This window comes from Myripristis murdjan, chromosome 3, assembly GCF_902150065.1.
Source record: "Myripristis murdjan chromosome 3, fMyrMur1.1, whole genome shotgun sequence".
Classification (NCBI taxonomy): domain Eukaryota; kingdom Metazoa; phylum Chordata; class Actinopteri; order Holocentriformes; family Holocentridae; genus Myripristis; species Myripristis murdjan.
This window is the reverse complement of record NC_043982.1, coordinates 15,159,204-15,171,673: the sequence shown is the minus strand read 5'-3', so window position 1 is coordinate 15,171,673 and position 12,470 is coordinate 15,159,204. Positions and strand designations below refer to the sequence as shown.

General features: G+C 41.7%; 1 protein-coding gene across 5 annotated transcripts in view; it reads right to left on the bottom strand.

Annotated features, from left to right (window-relative positions):
• The window catches only part of acsf3 (acyl-CoA synthetase family member 3), a 37,951-nt gene extending 26,064 nt beyond the window's left edge, over positions 1-11,887 (bottom strand). For 2 of the 5 annotated variants that reach the window (XM_030048348.1, XM_030048353.1), the window contains exons 1-4: positions 11,788-11,887; positions 10,168-11,010; positions 6,289-6,444; positions 252-406 (exon numbers count right to left, since the gene is read on the bottom strand). In XM_030048348.1, coding sequence (XP_029904208.1) covers positions 252-406; positions 6,289-6,444; positions 10,168-10,902 — 1,046 coding nt within the window. In that variant the 5' untranslated portion in view covers positions 10,903-11,010; positions 11,788-11,887. The other 3 variants (XM_030048351.1, XM_030048349.1, XM_030048352.1) reach the window with 3 other exon arrangements.
• Positions 11,888-12,470: the final 583 nt, after the last annotated feature.

Below are 12,470 nucleotides of genomic sequence, written 5' to 3'. Positions count from 1 at the left end.
ACTGAAATATTACTGTCCTTATTACACGGCCCATAATTTATAATTACGACATAATTATAAGTTGACATGAAATTGATTTCCACTGGTAAACGGTATAATTTTGAGAGCTAATTTCATGGAAAACGCCCCTTGTTCATTTTACTCTGTTTAGCCCAGTTTTGGTGCTCTATGTCACCCCCTAGAGGTAGCCTCACATTTTAGTGTATGTGGAATATCTGCCTATCTGATTACAGTGATTACACCACCAGTACCTGATCCTCTCTTTGCAGACTGCTTTGACAAAGTCCTTGACATGAGGCTGTGTGAAGTGCTGATCATAGTACTGGATCAGCTTTGAGTAGATGGTTGGCACGGCCATGAACACATTCACCATAGGAGTCTTGGAGCTCAGAAGCATCTCCCACACCTGGGACACACGGGGAGAGGAGAGAGGAGAGAGGAGAGAGGAGGGAGAAAAAACATATGCATGAGGAGGCTGGAGAAGAAAAAGCAGATGGTGAGACAGTGAGAAAAAAAAAAGAAAGCAGCGTACCTAATGGATGCGGACCATGCAAACTACATTATTCCATACAGATCCATCTCATCTATTTAGACATGACAGAAAATTTTGCAATTTTGCCTCTGTTATTTGCAGTAAATGGCAGAGTGAGGTCCAGGCAGCAGCCTCAGATTAAAGCTGTCAACACAGACCAAAAAAAAAAAAAAAAAAAAAAAAAAAAACAGTCAGGATTTGTAAAGGTCAGGGAGAGGAAAACAGTAGACATCTGTAGGGCTTAGTCAGGGCTATGTGGCAGAAATGGTATACTGGCCAGTTAAAAGGACTTCTGTATGGCTGCTTTAGACAAATGTGCTTCTAGATACATACATATAAAAATACTGTTCAAATACCATATAAACTCACTTGCTCAAGGACGAAGCCATTTTACACACCCCGCCCCGCCCCACCCCCTTCTCTCCCTCTCTCGCTCTCTCTCTCTCACACACACACACTCGCACAACCATGCACGCACGTCTAGCTACATCGCAGCAGACAGTGGGAGGACGGGAGGACAGCGTGAATTAACTGAAGGTGAACGACAGCTTCTTTAAGTCATGTCTTCCCCCTGGGAGACAAACGCTCCTCCCCGCCTGTCTCCCCTCCCCTTTGTGTCTACTTATCCTCAGTTCTCTCCTTTGGTTCTACCTCGATTTCGCCAACACTCCTTTTTCATTCTCCACTTTCATCTCTCACCCCCTCCGTCTTCCCGTCTTTCTCACCCCTTCTCGCCCTCTCCCTTCCGTCCCTATCTCACATTCACTTACCTTCTCTCTACATTTCATAATTTCTTGCTTCACTGCCTCTGCAATCTCTCTCTCTCTCTCTCTCTCTCACACACACACACACACACACACACACATATTCACACACAGAAAAATGCAGTCTCTCATCATCCTCCTCACCTCCTACCACATCTCTCTTAATGTGCCAACAATTTTCTTAACTCTTTCTTTCCTGTCTCCTTTGAGTCACCTTCTCCTGCTACGCCCGCCTAATCTATTACGCCCCATTCAGTGAAAACTGCCCTTCCCTCTGAAGCGCTCTAGCTCTAATCAACCTTTGCCACATTGGAATATCTACGCAGATGAAGCCGATAGGACTTCTTTACCGTCTAATCAAATAACTCTAGCTTATCCCAGTCTCTCACAATATTAATGCAAGTCGATCCACAACGGTGGGCGCTCGCATGTATGTGCACGCTCACACACACAGAATAAGTGCAGACGGAAATATTATTTACTTGGTGTGCTCTGACCATTCTGGGTGGTGTCTATCAAGTGCAGTGGAGCGCTTCTACTGAGTCCACTCTGGAGGGAGAGGAAGGCAATTTATGTCCGTCAAAGAGCTGGCCTCCACCTGGGGGACAGGATGTGGTGAGAACCCAGAGCCACTGCCTGCATCCTAAACAACCCTTCAAGCTGTTCAGCCCTGTACTAATGTGGGCCTCCAACTACTGTACATTAGTCAGCTATTAAAACACAATGATTCTATGATGAAAATAACTGAAAAAAGTAAGCATACTGTCCAATCAGTCTAATCAGTATTATCCAATTAGCAACAAGACCTCAAAATTGTTATGGATGTTGAAAGCTTGATTTTTATTACATAGTTTCCATCAACCCCTCCTGGAATTGCATGCTTATCATTGTGGAGGGCTTTGTGGGCCCTGTGATCCTGAGAGTTGTGCTGTTAGGAGCTTATAGTTTGTAGCGCATGGCAGGGTCCCCCCCCCCAAACACACACCCACACACACACACACACACACACCCACACACACACCCACACACACCCACACACACCCACACACACCCACACACCCCACCCCACCCCAAGGGTATCAACAATCAAGTAAATTTGCTGGTATGGGTATCGACTACTAAATTTCTGGTATTGTGACAACCCTAACGAAAACTTGACACACACTCTGCGGCCAGAGGATTATGGGGTTGGGGGGTGGGGGGTGTCTATCTCCCTGGCAGAGGTCGCTGAGTTGGTTGGGAAACTCCGCAGTGGATTGGGACTGGAGGATGTGACCCTGGAAAAGACCATGTGGGCTGGCCTCCTCAGCCTGCTGGCACTGTGACCAGGTTCAAGAAAAGTGGCAGAAAATGAAAATGAAATTGAAGGTGAAGTTTCCATCAAGCCAATCAGTGGAACTTTTTAAATGCCATAACACAGTGCCAGTTTGGTACCTGACATATCTGGATATTTGGTTTGATGCCCATTTTTCGTGATAGGCCAGACTTGAATAATCACTCAACATCTGACTAATTGGGCAGGCTTTTTTGTTCCACTTAGATAAAGATACATATCACATGCTATAGCTTACTCATCTTTTTGTTTGTGATGATGTTGTGTGTGATGAAGTTGCATAATCACACCAGTTTATAAAGGATGTGGAAAGTAGGAGTGGGACAAAATATTGAAATATCAATAAGTCACAATACTTTCACATGTGATATATTACTGATACACTTGTACTAAATATTAATATTTGAGTTAATTTGCCCGGATGCCCATTTGAGTTCTAATATGAGCCATATTTCTTCCCCGCTTTTAGCATTTTAAATGGACCTGTTCTGTCATGTACTACACGTTGCAGTTACTGTGCATATTAAAATGCTGAAAAGCACGACTGATTCCTGCTTACTGGAAAATTATTTGACCTTTTCCTGGCATCATTTTTTTTCTTCTTCAAATACAGATATCATGATACATTATAGCTGATTATCTAACAATAGACCGCATATCGTGCACTGGGACACCGTTATTGTCATGGGTAAAATATCATTAAAGTATTGTATCATCAACTACCCAGTGATTCCTGCCCCTAGTGGAAAGCTGTCATAAATATGCCCTGTTAAAGTTTCATCCCTTATCTAAAATACATTTCATTGAGACATTACACAGTGTATGAATGCTGCAGCTATGTTCAACACATGCACAGAGGCAGAAACAGAAAAGAAAGATCTTTTACATTTCTCCTTCCTCTTAATTAAAGAAGAAACTGATAAAGCATGTCTTATTACAGTATTTCTCAATTGCTAAAACACTAAACCCTCTTCTCTGAACCAAATTCACAGTGCTCTGAACCCATTTATTGAATCGGTCATCCTTTTGGCACAACCTTAAGCACTTTTCGCATAGTTAGACACAACTTGCAGACATATTCTCAGCCACTAAAACACACTTTGCACTTCTTTGACAAGTTTATACACATTTTCTCACTGTTATGCACTTGTGTTGCATAATTGTGTGCACAGGGAGCAAAAGACAAACACAAGTAAAGCACAGGTGTCACTGGTTGAACACAACAACTCAAAATTGATCGCACTTGTGGCTAATGATGTGAGGGAACATGTATAAGCCAGTTCAGAGAGCACTGCTTTGTGAGGCACTACAATGGATAGATATCTGAGAGGAGGAGTTCGAGTGAGAGGTGGACGAGGTGGTCGAGGAGGGCGAGGTGGTCAAAGAGGTCGAGGAGGTCAGCGAAGACAAAGAACAGTAATATCTGATGAAATCAGAGCTATTGTGATTGACCATGTTCTTGTCCATGGTATGAGCATGAGGGAGGCCGGACAAAGGATACAACCAAACATCAGTAGATTCACTGTGTCCACCATAATCCGAAGATTTAGAGAAGAGAACAGGTAACTACCTTTTTTGACATTATAGTATATAAATGTTGACAGCAATTACTGTATGACTATACTATATACTGTACCACAGTATACTGTAAGTAAATATATGTTTCAGTACATCACTGTGCCACTGTACTGTAGTATTGTAATGGAGGGTTAGGCTAACTGTTTGTAGGCCTAGTATTCCATGTATATTTTTGTACTTTATTTTTACGTAGGCTTACTGTATACAAGTGCTAAATGCACAAGATTTCTGTTTTTTGTACTTTTTTTACTATGTACAAGTGCTAAATGCACAGGTTTTTTGTTTTGCAACATGCATATAGCCTACAGTGAACAATAAACATTTATTTCTACAGCTTCATGTCCTGAGCATTGTGGTTTCTATTTTTCTATGTAGTGTTTAGTGACTGCTCAGTAGTGTTTTTAATTTTGATTGACTCGGGGCACAATTTGACAACATAGTTCAGTTTTGAGCACAAATTTAACTGTTTTGAGGTGAAAGTTTGGTTTTGCAAGAGGAGTCTGAGGTTTTGTGAATGTAGCTTGAAAATTGGGTTTTGTGTTCACAGGTTAGAGAAAAGGAGAGCAGCTTTTGAGAAATAGCAGACACACTGAATTGATTAGCAATTGAGAAAAACCTATTCTACTTCAGTGGGCCAATCTGTGTGACATGTAAGCATGGCCGGATTTCTGCTTCATCTCAGTTGGATGTCTGTTCAAACTTTGACCTTCAGTTAAAACACCTCCATTTGGCTTATCAGTATGTTGCTTTCAATATCAATATACAACTGAATAAAAAAAAAAAAAAAGTTCATAGGTGTATCTTTCCATCAAATTTGGTGAAAATTGCACTTGTGGTGTCTTGGGGGACATTTACTAATTAAAGATGATACATGACACAACAGTCTCAGTTCAAATGCCTAAAGACAGGGAAGAAATACGCCTCATACAGGAACTCAGATTTGCACCACCTCCTAACCTGTAACACATCTATACTGAGATATCTATAGATCTGACTACCAGTCAGTGGTCACACAAACCTCCAGCTTCCTCTGACCTCATCAGTCTGCAACAGTAGACTCAGGTCATGCTGAAACAGGCTGCTTTGTGATATATTGGATCACAGTTCGTGGACTGAAAATTACTGTCACTATCTCCGGGCGATATCAGAAAAATCAATGCCAGTTTCTACTGCCTAGGCTACCCTTCAGAGATCTTAGGGGATGGAAGACAGACTATCGATCACTTCATCAATGTACTGTAACTTCAGGAGGATGGGAAGAAAGGCGTTGTCTGATGGGTGAGAGAAGGGTTTCTGCACAAGGTCAGAATAACAGGCTACAACAAAGCAGCAATACCCCATGTTGACAGATACGTGTCCTTTAAACAGTTCACCTTTCCATCTGCCTTTATGCTCTAGAGGTCCTGACATACATACAGAAATCACACGTACATGGGAACACACACACCATGCATCTACACTTCTGTACACCTTCATACTCTCTCTCTCTCTCACCAACACACACACATGCACACACACACTCACCAACCCCTCTGCCCCTCCCTTCCCAGGGCCAAACAAGCACTATCATTCTTCAATGTCAGCTCATCGATTGATCCGCTCCTTAAGCCCCTGCCGTGAGTCGGCGTTGGTCAGATACAAAGCCACACAAGGCAATCCATCACTGAGCCCCAAACACTTAGTTTGACAGTCAGAGAGGGAGGGGGGAGGAGGGGAGATAGAAAGAAGGAGAAAGGGAGAGGAGATGAAGCGAGGAGAGAGGAGGGAGAGGAAAAGTGGAGGGGGAAAGGAAACACTGATAGTGAGATTGACGTGGAAAGAGCTGAAGGTCTTTTTCAACCCTGTCGCACCTTGGCCCTTACTCCCAAATCCCAAATAGTTCTCAGCCTCACTGTCAATGTTAGCTTAGCTTTCATAGCGGCCCACTGACCCTCACACCTGCACGAATGAATCCATTGTTCAGGGCTGTTAACAAAGGATATACTGCACCGACAGAGGATGGCAGAGACAGAGAGAAAGTGGGAGAGAAAATGTGCAAGCGAGAGAGAGTCAAACAGACAGAGACAGAGTGCAGCCTAGACCTTCTGTGGCTCGAAGTCGGGCAGCATGATGCAGGTGGCGCCCACCCAGAGTGGGCACAGCAGCTTGTTAACGATGCCATGCACGTGGTGGAGCGGCAGAGTGTGGAGGATGACATCATCTCTAGTCCACGCCCACTCCGAAACCAGACCTTGGACCTGAGAGGGAGGGAGGGGGAGAGAGGGGGAAGGTGGGTCAGCATGTCATTTTTCCAATAAGATAAATCACCTACAGAAACATTCACCATTAGAGACATTTGGATCAATGATCTTACAGACATTTGCAGTTTTTGGGATAAATTTCCTGTCAACTTTTTGAGCTCCTCTGTGTTGTGCTAGTCTGTCATGAAAGTAGCAGAGAGAAAGTCAACAGCAGCAGAGAGGGGATCAGAAAAAAATCCATCTATGATGTTTTTTTCTCTGTATGATTGCCTAATGTTGGTTTGAAATGTTGAGTCGAGAAGTGACGGCCCTCTCTTTGACTCGGAGGGACTGACACCAAAACGTATGTTTACCATTGATGTTATCAGTGCTCTCAATGTTTTCTGCAATCAAACTTGACTGAAGCTATTAGGGAAACATCTTGACATGTTGCATCATTTTTGATCATCATATCAGTCCTGTACTGTGTGCAGGGATGGTTGGACCATTCTCCAGGAAGGAAAGCCTCTCGCTTGAAAGATGAGGGATGAAAGATGTGGGCATCTACTGCTACTGACATCTTAAGTTCAATATTTAGATGTAGTGATTACGGATGCCATAGTAGGTGTTTGACTTCATCCTTGAGTTTTGCCAAAGCAGTTGCAAATTGGTTTAGCGGCATGTATAGCAGGATTATCATCTTGGAATAAGAGAACATAGAAAGTACTCCATCCTGCAAAAGCGCAATCATCATATCCAGTGACTTCCATGAAATGGCTGCCAATACGACAGTGCTGTTCCAAGTCGACAATATTTTACAGTTGGACACAGACATGTGGGTTAAAAAAATCATTTGGCTTTCTTTAAATAAAAGAATATTATATACCTGAATGGAGGAGAAAGGGTGAAAAACGACTCATTGTTTTTCAGGTTATGTCTTGTGTTGGCCTTGGATACAAATGTTTACTAAATGGCTGCACTGCCAGAAAACGCTGGTTTTGTGAACCTCATGACCTACAGTTTTTGTTGAAACTGTGTCACAGATGTGTGGATTCAAATCTGTGTTTTTTTTTTTTTGTTTTTTTTTTAGGGTTTGGTTTTGTGGTGTTAAGTAACTATTCTATCAAGTGTTCATCTATCACTGTTGGTGATCCTTGACTACTGTTACTCTTTATCAATTCAGTGTGTCTGTGTTTGGAATTGTGTGGATTTTTAAGACTGTCACCTTTGCCACATTGCATAACGTTGAACCTTTTGTGACTGATGAGTCTAACACTTAGTGCTTCTAAGTGTTAGACTTCTTTGAAATTCTACTACTTACCCCATGTTGCTTTGAAAAGTCATAAACATTCAAAAGCAGTGATTATTATGCCTCTCTTCAAGGTGACTACTACTGCTTATTGGCATTAAACTTGATGAGTGGATGCATTGGTAATCATAAATAGCCTATTAATGTTAAATTTCATTCATAAAGTCCATTTGTGATGTTTAGATTATTTTGTGCACCAACTCTAAGTAGACAGGACCTGACCAGTCCTTGCTGGTTAATACTATGAATGTATGTGCATATTGCTGAATATGCCTCAAGTATTCTATGTATGTGTTGTATGAATAGGGGCTATGTTGGCTTTAGTGCACTTGTGGTTGTACAATGATCACATAATACATGTATACACAATCATGTATGAAATTTAAGTTAATTTAATTTAAGCTGTCATTTATGTATTTGAACAGTAGGCAGTTTGGACACTAGATATTTTTGTGCAAACAATCAATGAAATGTAATCTAATACTAATATAAAAAAAAAAAAAACATAACATCCACCAATCCTAAGAGTTCAGCTACAGAGTGAAACTGTAAATTGAATAGATAGCAGCCTGAAATAGCTGTTCAGCAGATCAGAGCTGATCTTAACGTCAGGTTAATATAGGAAAGCTATGACGACGTATTAGCGCCACTGTGGGTCGAAAAAAAATTACTGAGCATGGTGTGTGTGTAGGAGGGGCTTAATTGACTTTAATCTCAGAATTTCTGAGATTTAAGTCGTAAATTTATGAGAAAAAAACTCACAAATTTATGAGACACAAACAATCGAAAATTGTGGGACTATACAGTCAGAAATTCACAAATTTATGAGAAAAAAACTTGGTCAAAATGGTCATGATAATATTGTGATTCTGGGCTAAAATCACTAGGATTTCCTTCTTACTAAATCCGATTGTTGTTATGTGCTTATATCAAAAAATTTGGTAAAGAAACACCGGACAGAGGATAATGCCACAATTTCATTGACTGTGCGTGTGCATCTTGCAACCAGCTTTCAAGTCAACACACAACAACACTCTGTCTTTTTCCTCTCTATCTGAATGACAGAGGTTACATAGCGCCACCTATTGGCTGGGGATAGGATTCACTTTCAGACCAGATTAATTAGATTAACAGATTAATTTGATTAGTTTATCAACTGCAGGCATGATACAGGGCAAGCTTATACGTCCATGACGGCAAGCCGCGGCATCTGCAGTGAGTGGTTGATCCAACCTTGCCAAGTGAAGTGATGAGGTTCCTTGACCAAAAAATAAATAAATAAATAAATAAATAAAAAATTAAAAATGCCAAGTTTTTTTCTTGTAAATTTTGCACTTTAATCTGGGAAATTCTGGAGAAATAACATCACCATCAACTAGGCCATCTAGGTGTGTGGAAGAGTTTTTTGTTCCACTTGTAATAACATACAGTTTGACATCATTCACTGCCCGGCTGATGTCTGTGTCCTTAACTAACACCATGCACATAACAACCTCGGCACAGAGCACCCCAATTATTGAGTTAGGGAACTGCATTTATGGTACATTGCTTTTCATTCTTTCCATTTGTTCGAAAAATCAAAATTGCAGCAATGCTGTTAGTCTACGTGGTAGTGGCTCTAAATCCACATATCCACACACAAATCCGAGAGTGTGAATAAGTAGGAAGGGAGAGACAACCAAATGATTACTGCTATCTCAAATTTACAATTTCTTGTATTTTCCTTGCAGCAGTTTTTTTTTCCACATCAGCCTGATGTTGGAGGCTTGGAGGCTGATTTACCAACTGACTCACTCACTTAATCACTCCCTCACTTCTCTGGGCCAGCCAGAGACAAATGAAGCTGTACTTTAATTCAGAGTGATCTAATTTTCCACTCTATTGGACATGTAGGTCAATTTTGGTTGGAAATCTACAGTAAACTCTTCAGGAGATCTGTAATGACATAAATTGGTTGATTATTCAGACAGCTCAAGTGGAACAAAAGCAGAATGATGCCAATCAGGGGGTCAGATATGAGAGTGGAGGTATGGTGGGGTGCGGTGGGGGGCTGCCTACACACTTCTTGCATCCATAAACTCACACGGGAGTCTTACGATTAATACCACTGGCCTATCTTTATTTAGAATGTAACTTTGGGAAAAGCGTCCTTCATGCTTATGTGTCTATATTAGTCTGAATAATGGAACTCACCATGATCTGATGTCACATTATTCATTTTTGTTAACTAAAGTTAAAATGGAATTTGAGAAGAAAGGCTTTTTAATCTCTGTCCCTACTACAGGAAATCTATCAGTAACCATCAATACATTTAGTAATATGCATTAAAACAATAAGCCTAGAGGAGATGGACTGATTTTTTTTTTTTAATCTATGCTGGTGTGGTACGCTTTGATTGTAAAAGACGGCAAAGTAACTGTGACAACATTTACCATGGCTTGGATGCTGCTGTGAGTATGGAGAACTCCTTTAGGCCTCCCAGTGGTGCCACTGGTATAGATGATCATAGCAGGTCGCTCTGCCCAGTCTGTAATGGCGGCCTCCTTCTCTTGGATGTCTGCGTCGTCCAAAGTGCCTAGGCTGGAAGTAGGGGGCAGCGTCAGGCACGGAAGCCCCAGACTCTGTGCCAGCGGCTCTAAGGTCTCGGCATGAGCGTGCCCTGCCACCAGCAGTGACGTCTGGGAGTCAGAGATGATGTACTCCAGTTCGGATGGTGGGTGCTTTCGGTACAGTGGCACCGCTGTCCCGCCACACATCCACGCAGCCCACTGTGCCACTGTATATGAAGCATCATTACCACACAGGAAAGAGATGCGTTTTCCCTCGAGGCTGCCAAAATCCAAGTTGAGAGCGCTGCTAATTTTACCTGCAAGGCCTAAGCTGCTGGCGTACAGCTGCTTGTACGTGTAGCGGCCACTGCTGTCTACGATAGCCAGCTTGTCCCCATATGTTGGCGCTCTGGTGAAGACCGGCTTCTGATTTTTCCACGAGGATGGCGCTGTATTCCATCTGTTGCGAGCAGCGGTGGTGTAAGACTTCCTGAGCACCACACTTTCCAGCAGCCATCGCCCTGGCTCTAAACAGCAACCAGTGCTGCCAACAATAACTCGCCAAAGCGGGACGGTCCACTTCACAGAGTGACAGGCGATAGCCAGCCCAGAAGGCATGGTTTGACAAATGGTCGTTCAGAGCCTCTAACGTGGGCTGCAAAGTTCAGTCGTCATGATGGTCCCATCCTCCCCCTCTTGTATCCCGTCACATCTGAGAGAGGATTTCTGTTAATTCACAGAGAGAGGGGCATGCTGGGTGTTATCGAACATGCAGAGGTCAACACATACAAGGACAAACATTAATGAACATTTATTAATGTTCATTAATAAAACAAGACACATGATATTTCTAAATTCACTTTCATTCATCTTGCATTGCTTTACCAAGTCTTCACGTATTGATGTCTTTGATTTTTTTTTTATGGTAAATAGTACAAAAAATCAGCATTTCTTCACAGTGAGGAGCGTCTTTGCCTATTTTTATTTATTTATTTATTTTGTATGTGGCTGAAATGTTGTGTAGAGTGGGTGTAAACTTTTTTTTTTTTTTTTTTTTTTTTTTTAAATAAGGTAAAGGTGCATGAATGAAGCTGTATAAACCCAGGCTGACAGTTAACCGGTTAAAGGTTAACAGGCTCGAGTTAAAGTCTGGTGGAAGTTGTTGTCGCTTACTCTCAACAATGTGCTGCTAGTTATTTATTGCCGCAACTTCAACGTTAGCGAATCCAGTCTATTTGACCTACATTTAATTTAATCTGACTTGCATAACAACATCCGCAGGGACAGCTATCAAGGTAACTGTTACCTAACGTTATTTGACAGTATTTGGGCTCCTGTCAGTGTCAAGATAGTTGCAAAACAAGCCGACACTGACGCAAATACTGGTTCTCGTAACAATGACAGTTGTGTCCCCACTCTAAATACTATCCTGTACACATAAGTCTTGATATTTTATCGGTATCTCCGTCTTCATTCATCCGTCCACAGTCAAACTCACCTTACCTCAAAAAGCCGGTGCCTTTTCCGGTGAAGGACGGTGCAACGGAACTAATCTTCCGGATAGCAACAAATGCTGATTTACTGCTGGTTCTGCTGGTGCGCGATCACTGTGACAAAGCAAGCTCGTTTCCTCCGCGGCTGATGCGACTGCAATCCTCCTGTGTCACTTCAGTCGAAGTGCATGTATTTTATTTCTCTACAAATTTCACAACAGGAAAGGCTTGAAACGCAATGCATGTGCTATTAGAGCTTAGAGTTACGTGTTTGTTTGTTTATGTTTTCTTTTTAATAGGCCAATTTAGCCATATATCAATAACAATATATTAAGAATTACATATGTTTTAAATTCTTATATTTTAATCAATACCTATATATAATAATCTTAGTTATGTCCTTTTTAGATGATTTCAATTATTCTCTCTCTCTCTCTCTCTCTCTCTCTCTCTCTCTCTCTCTCTGTGTGTGTGTGTCTCCTGATCTTAACGCAAAAGCATGCAAAAGTGTAAGTATGATACAGCAGATAAGATGATGAGTTTTTTGGTAAAATTGTTGCAGATGATTATGCAGTCTATCAGTATAAATTGCGTTATTGTAGCCTTATCATCTGATTGTTGACTGAGCTTGGTTGCATCTGGTTATATTGACAACATCTCATACCCTCCCTATTGTGAGACCTTGCAAACCTT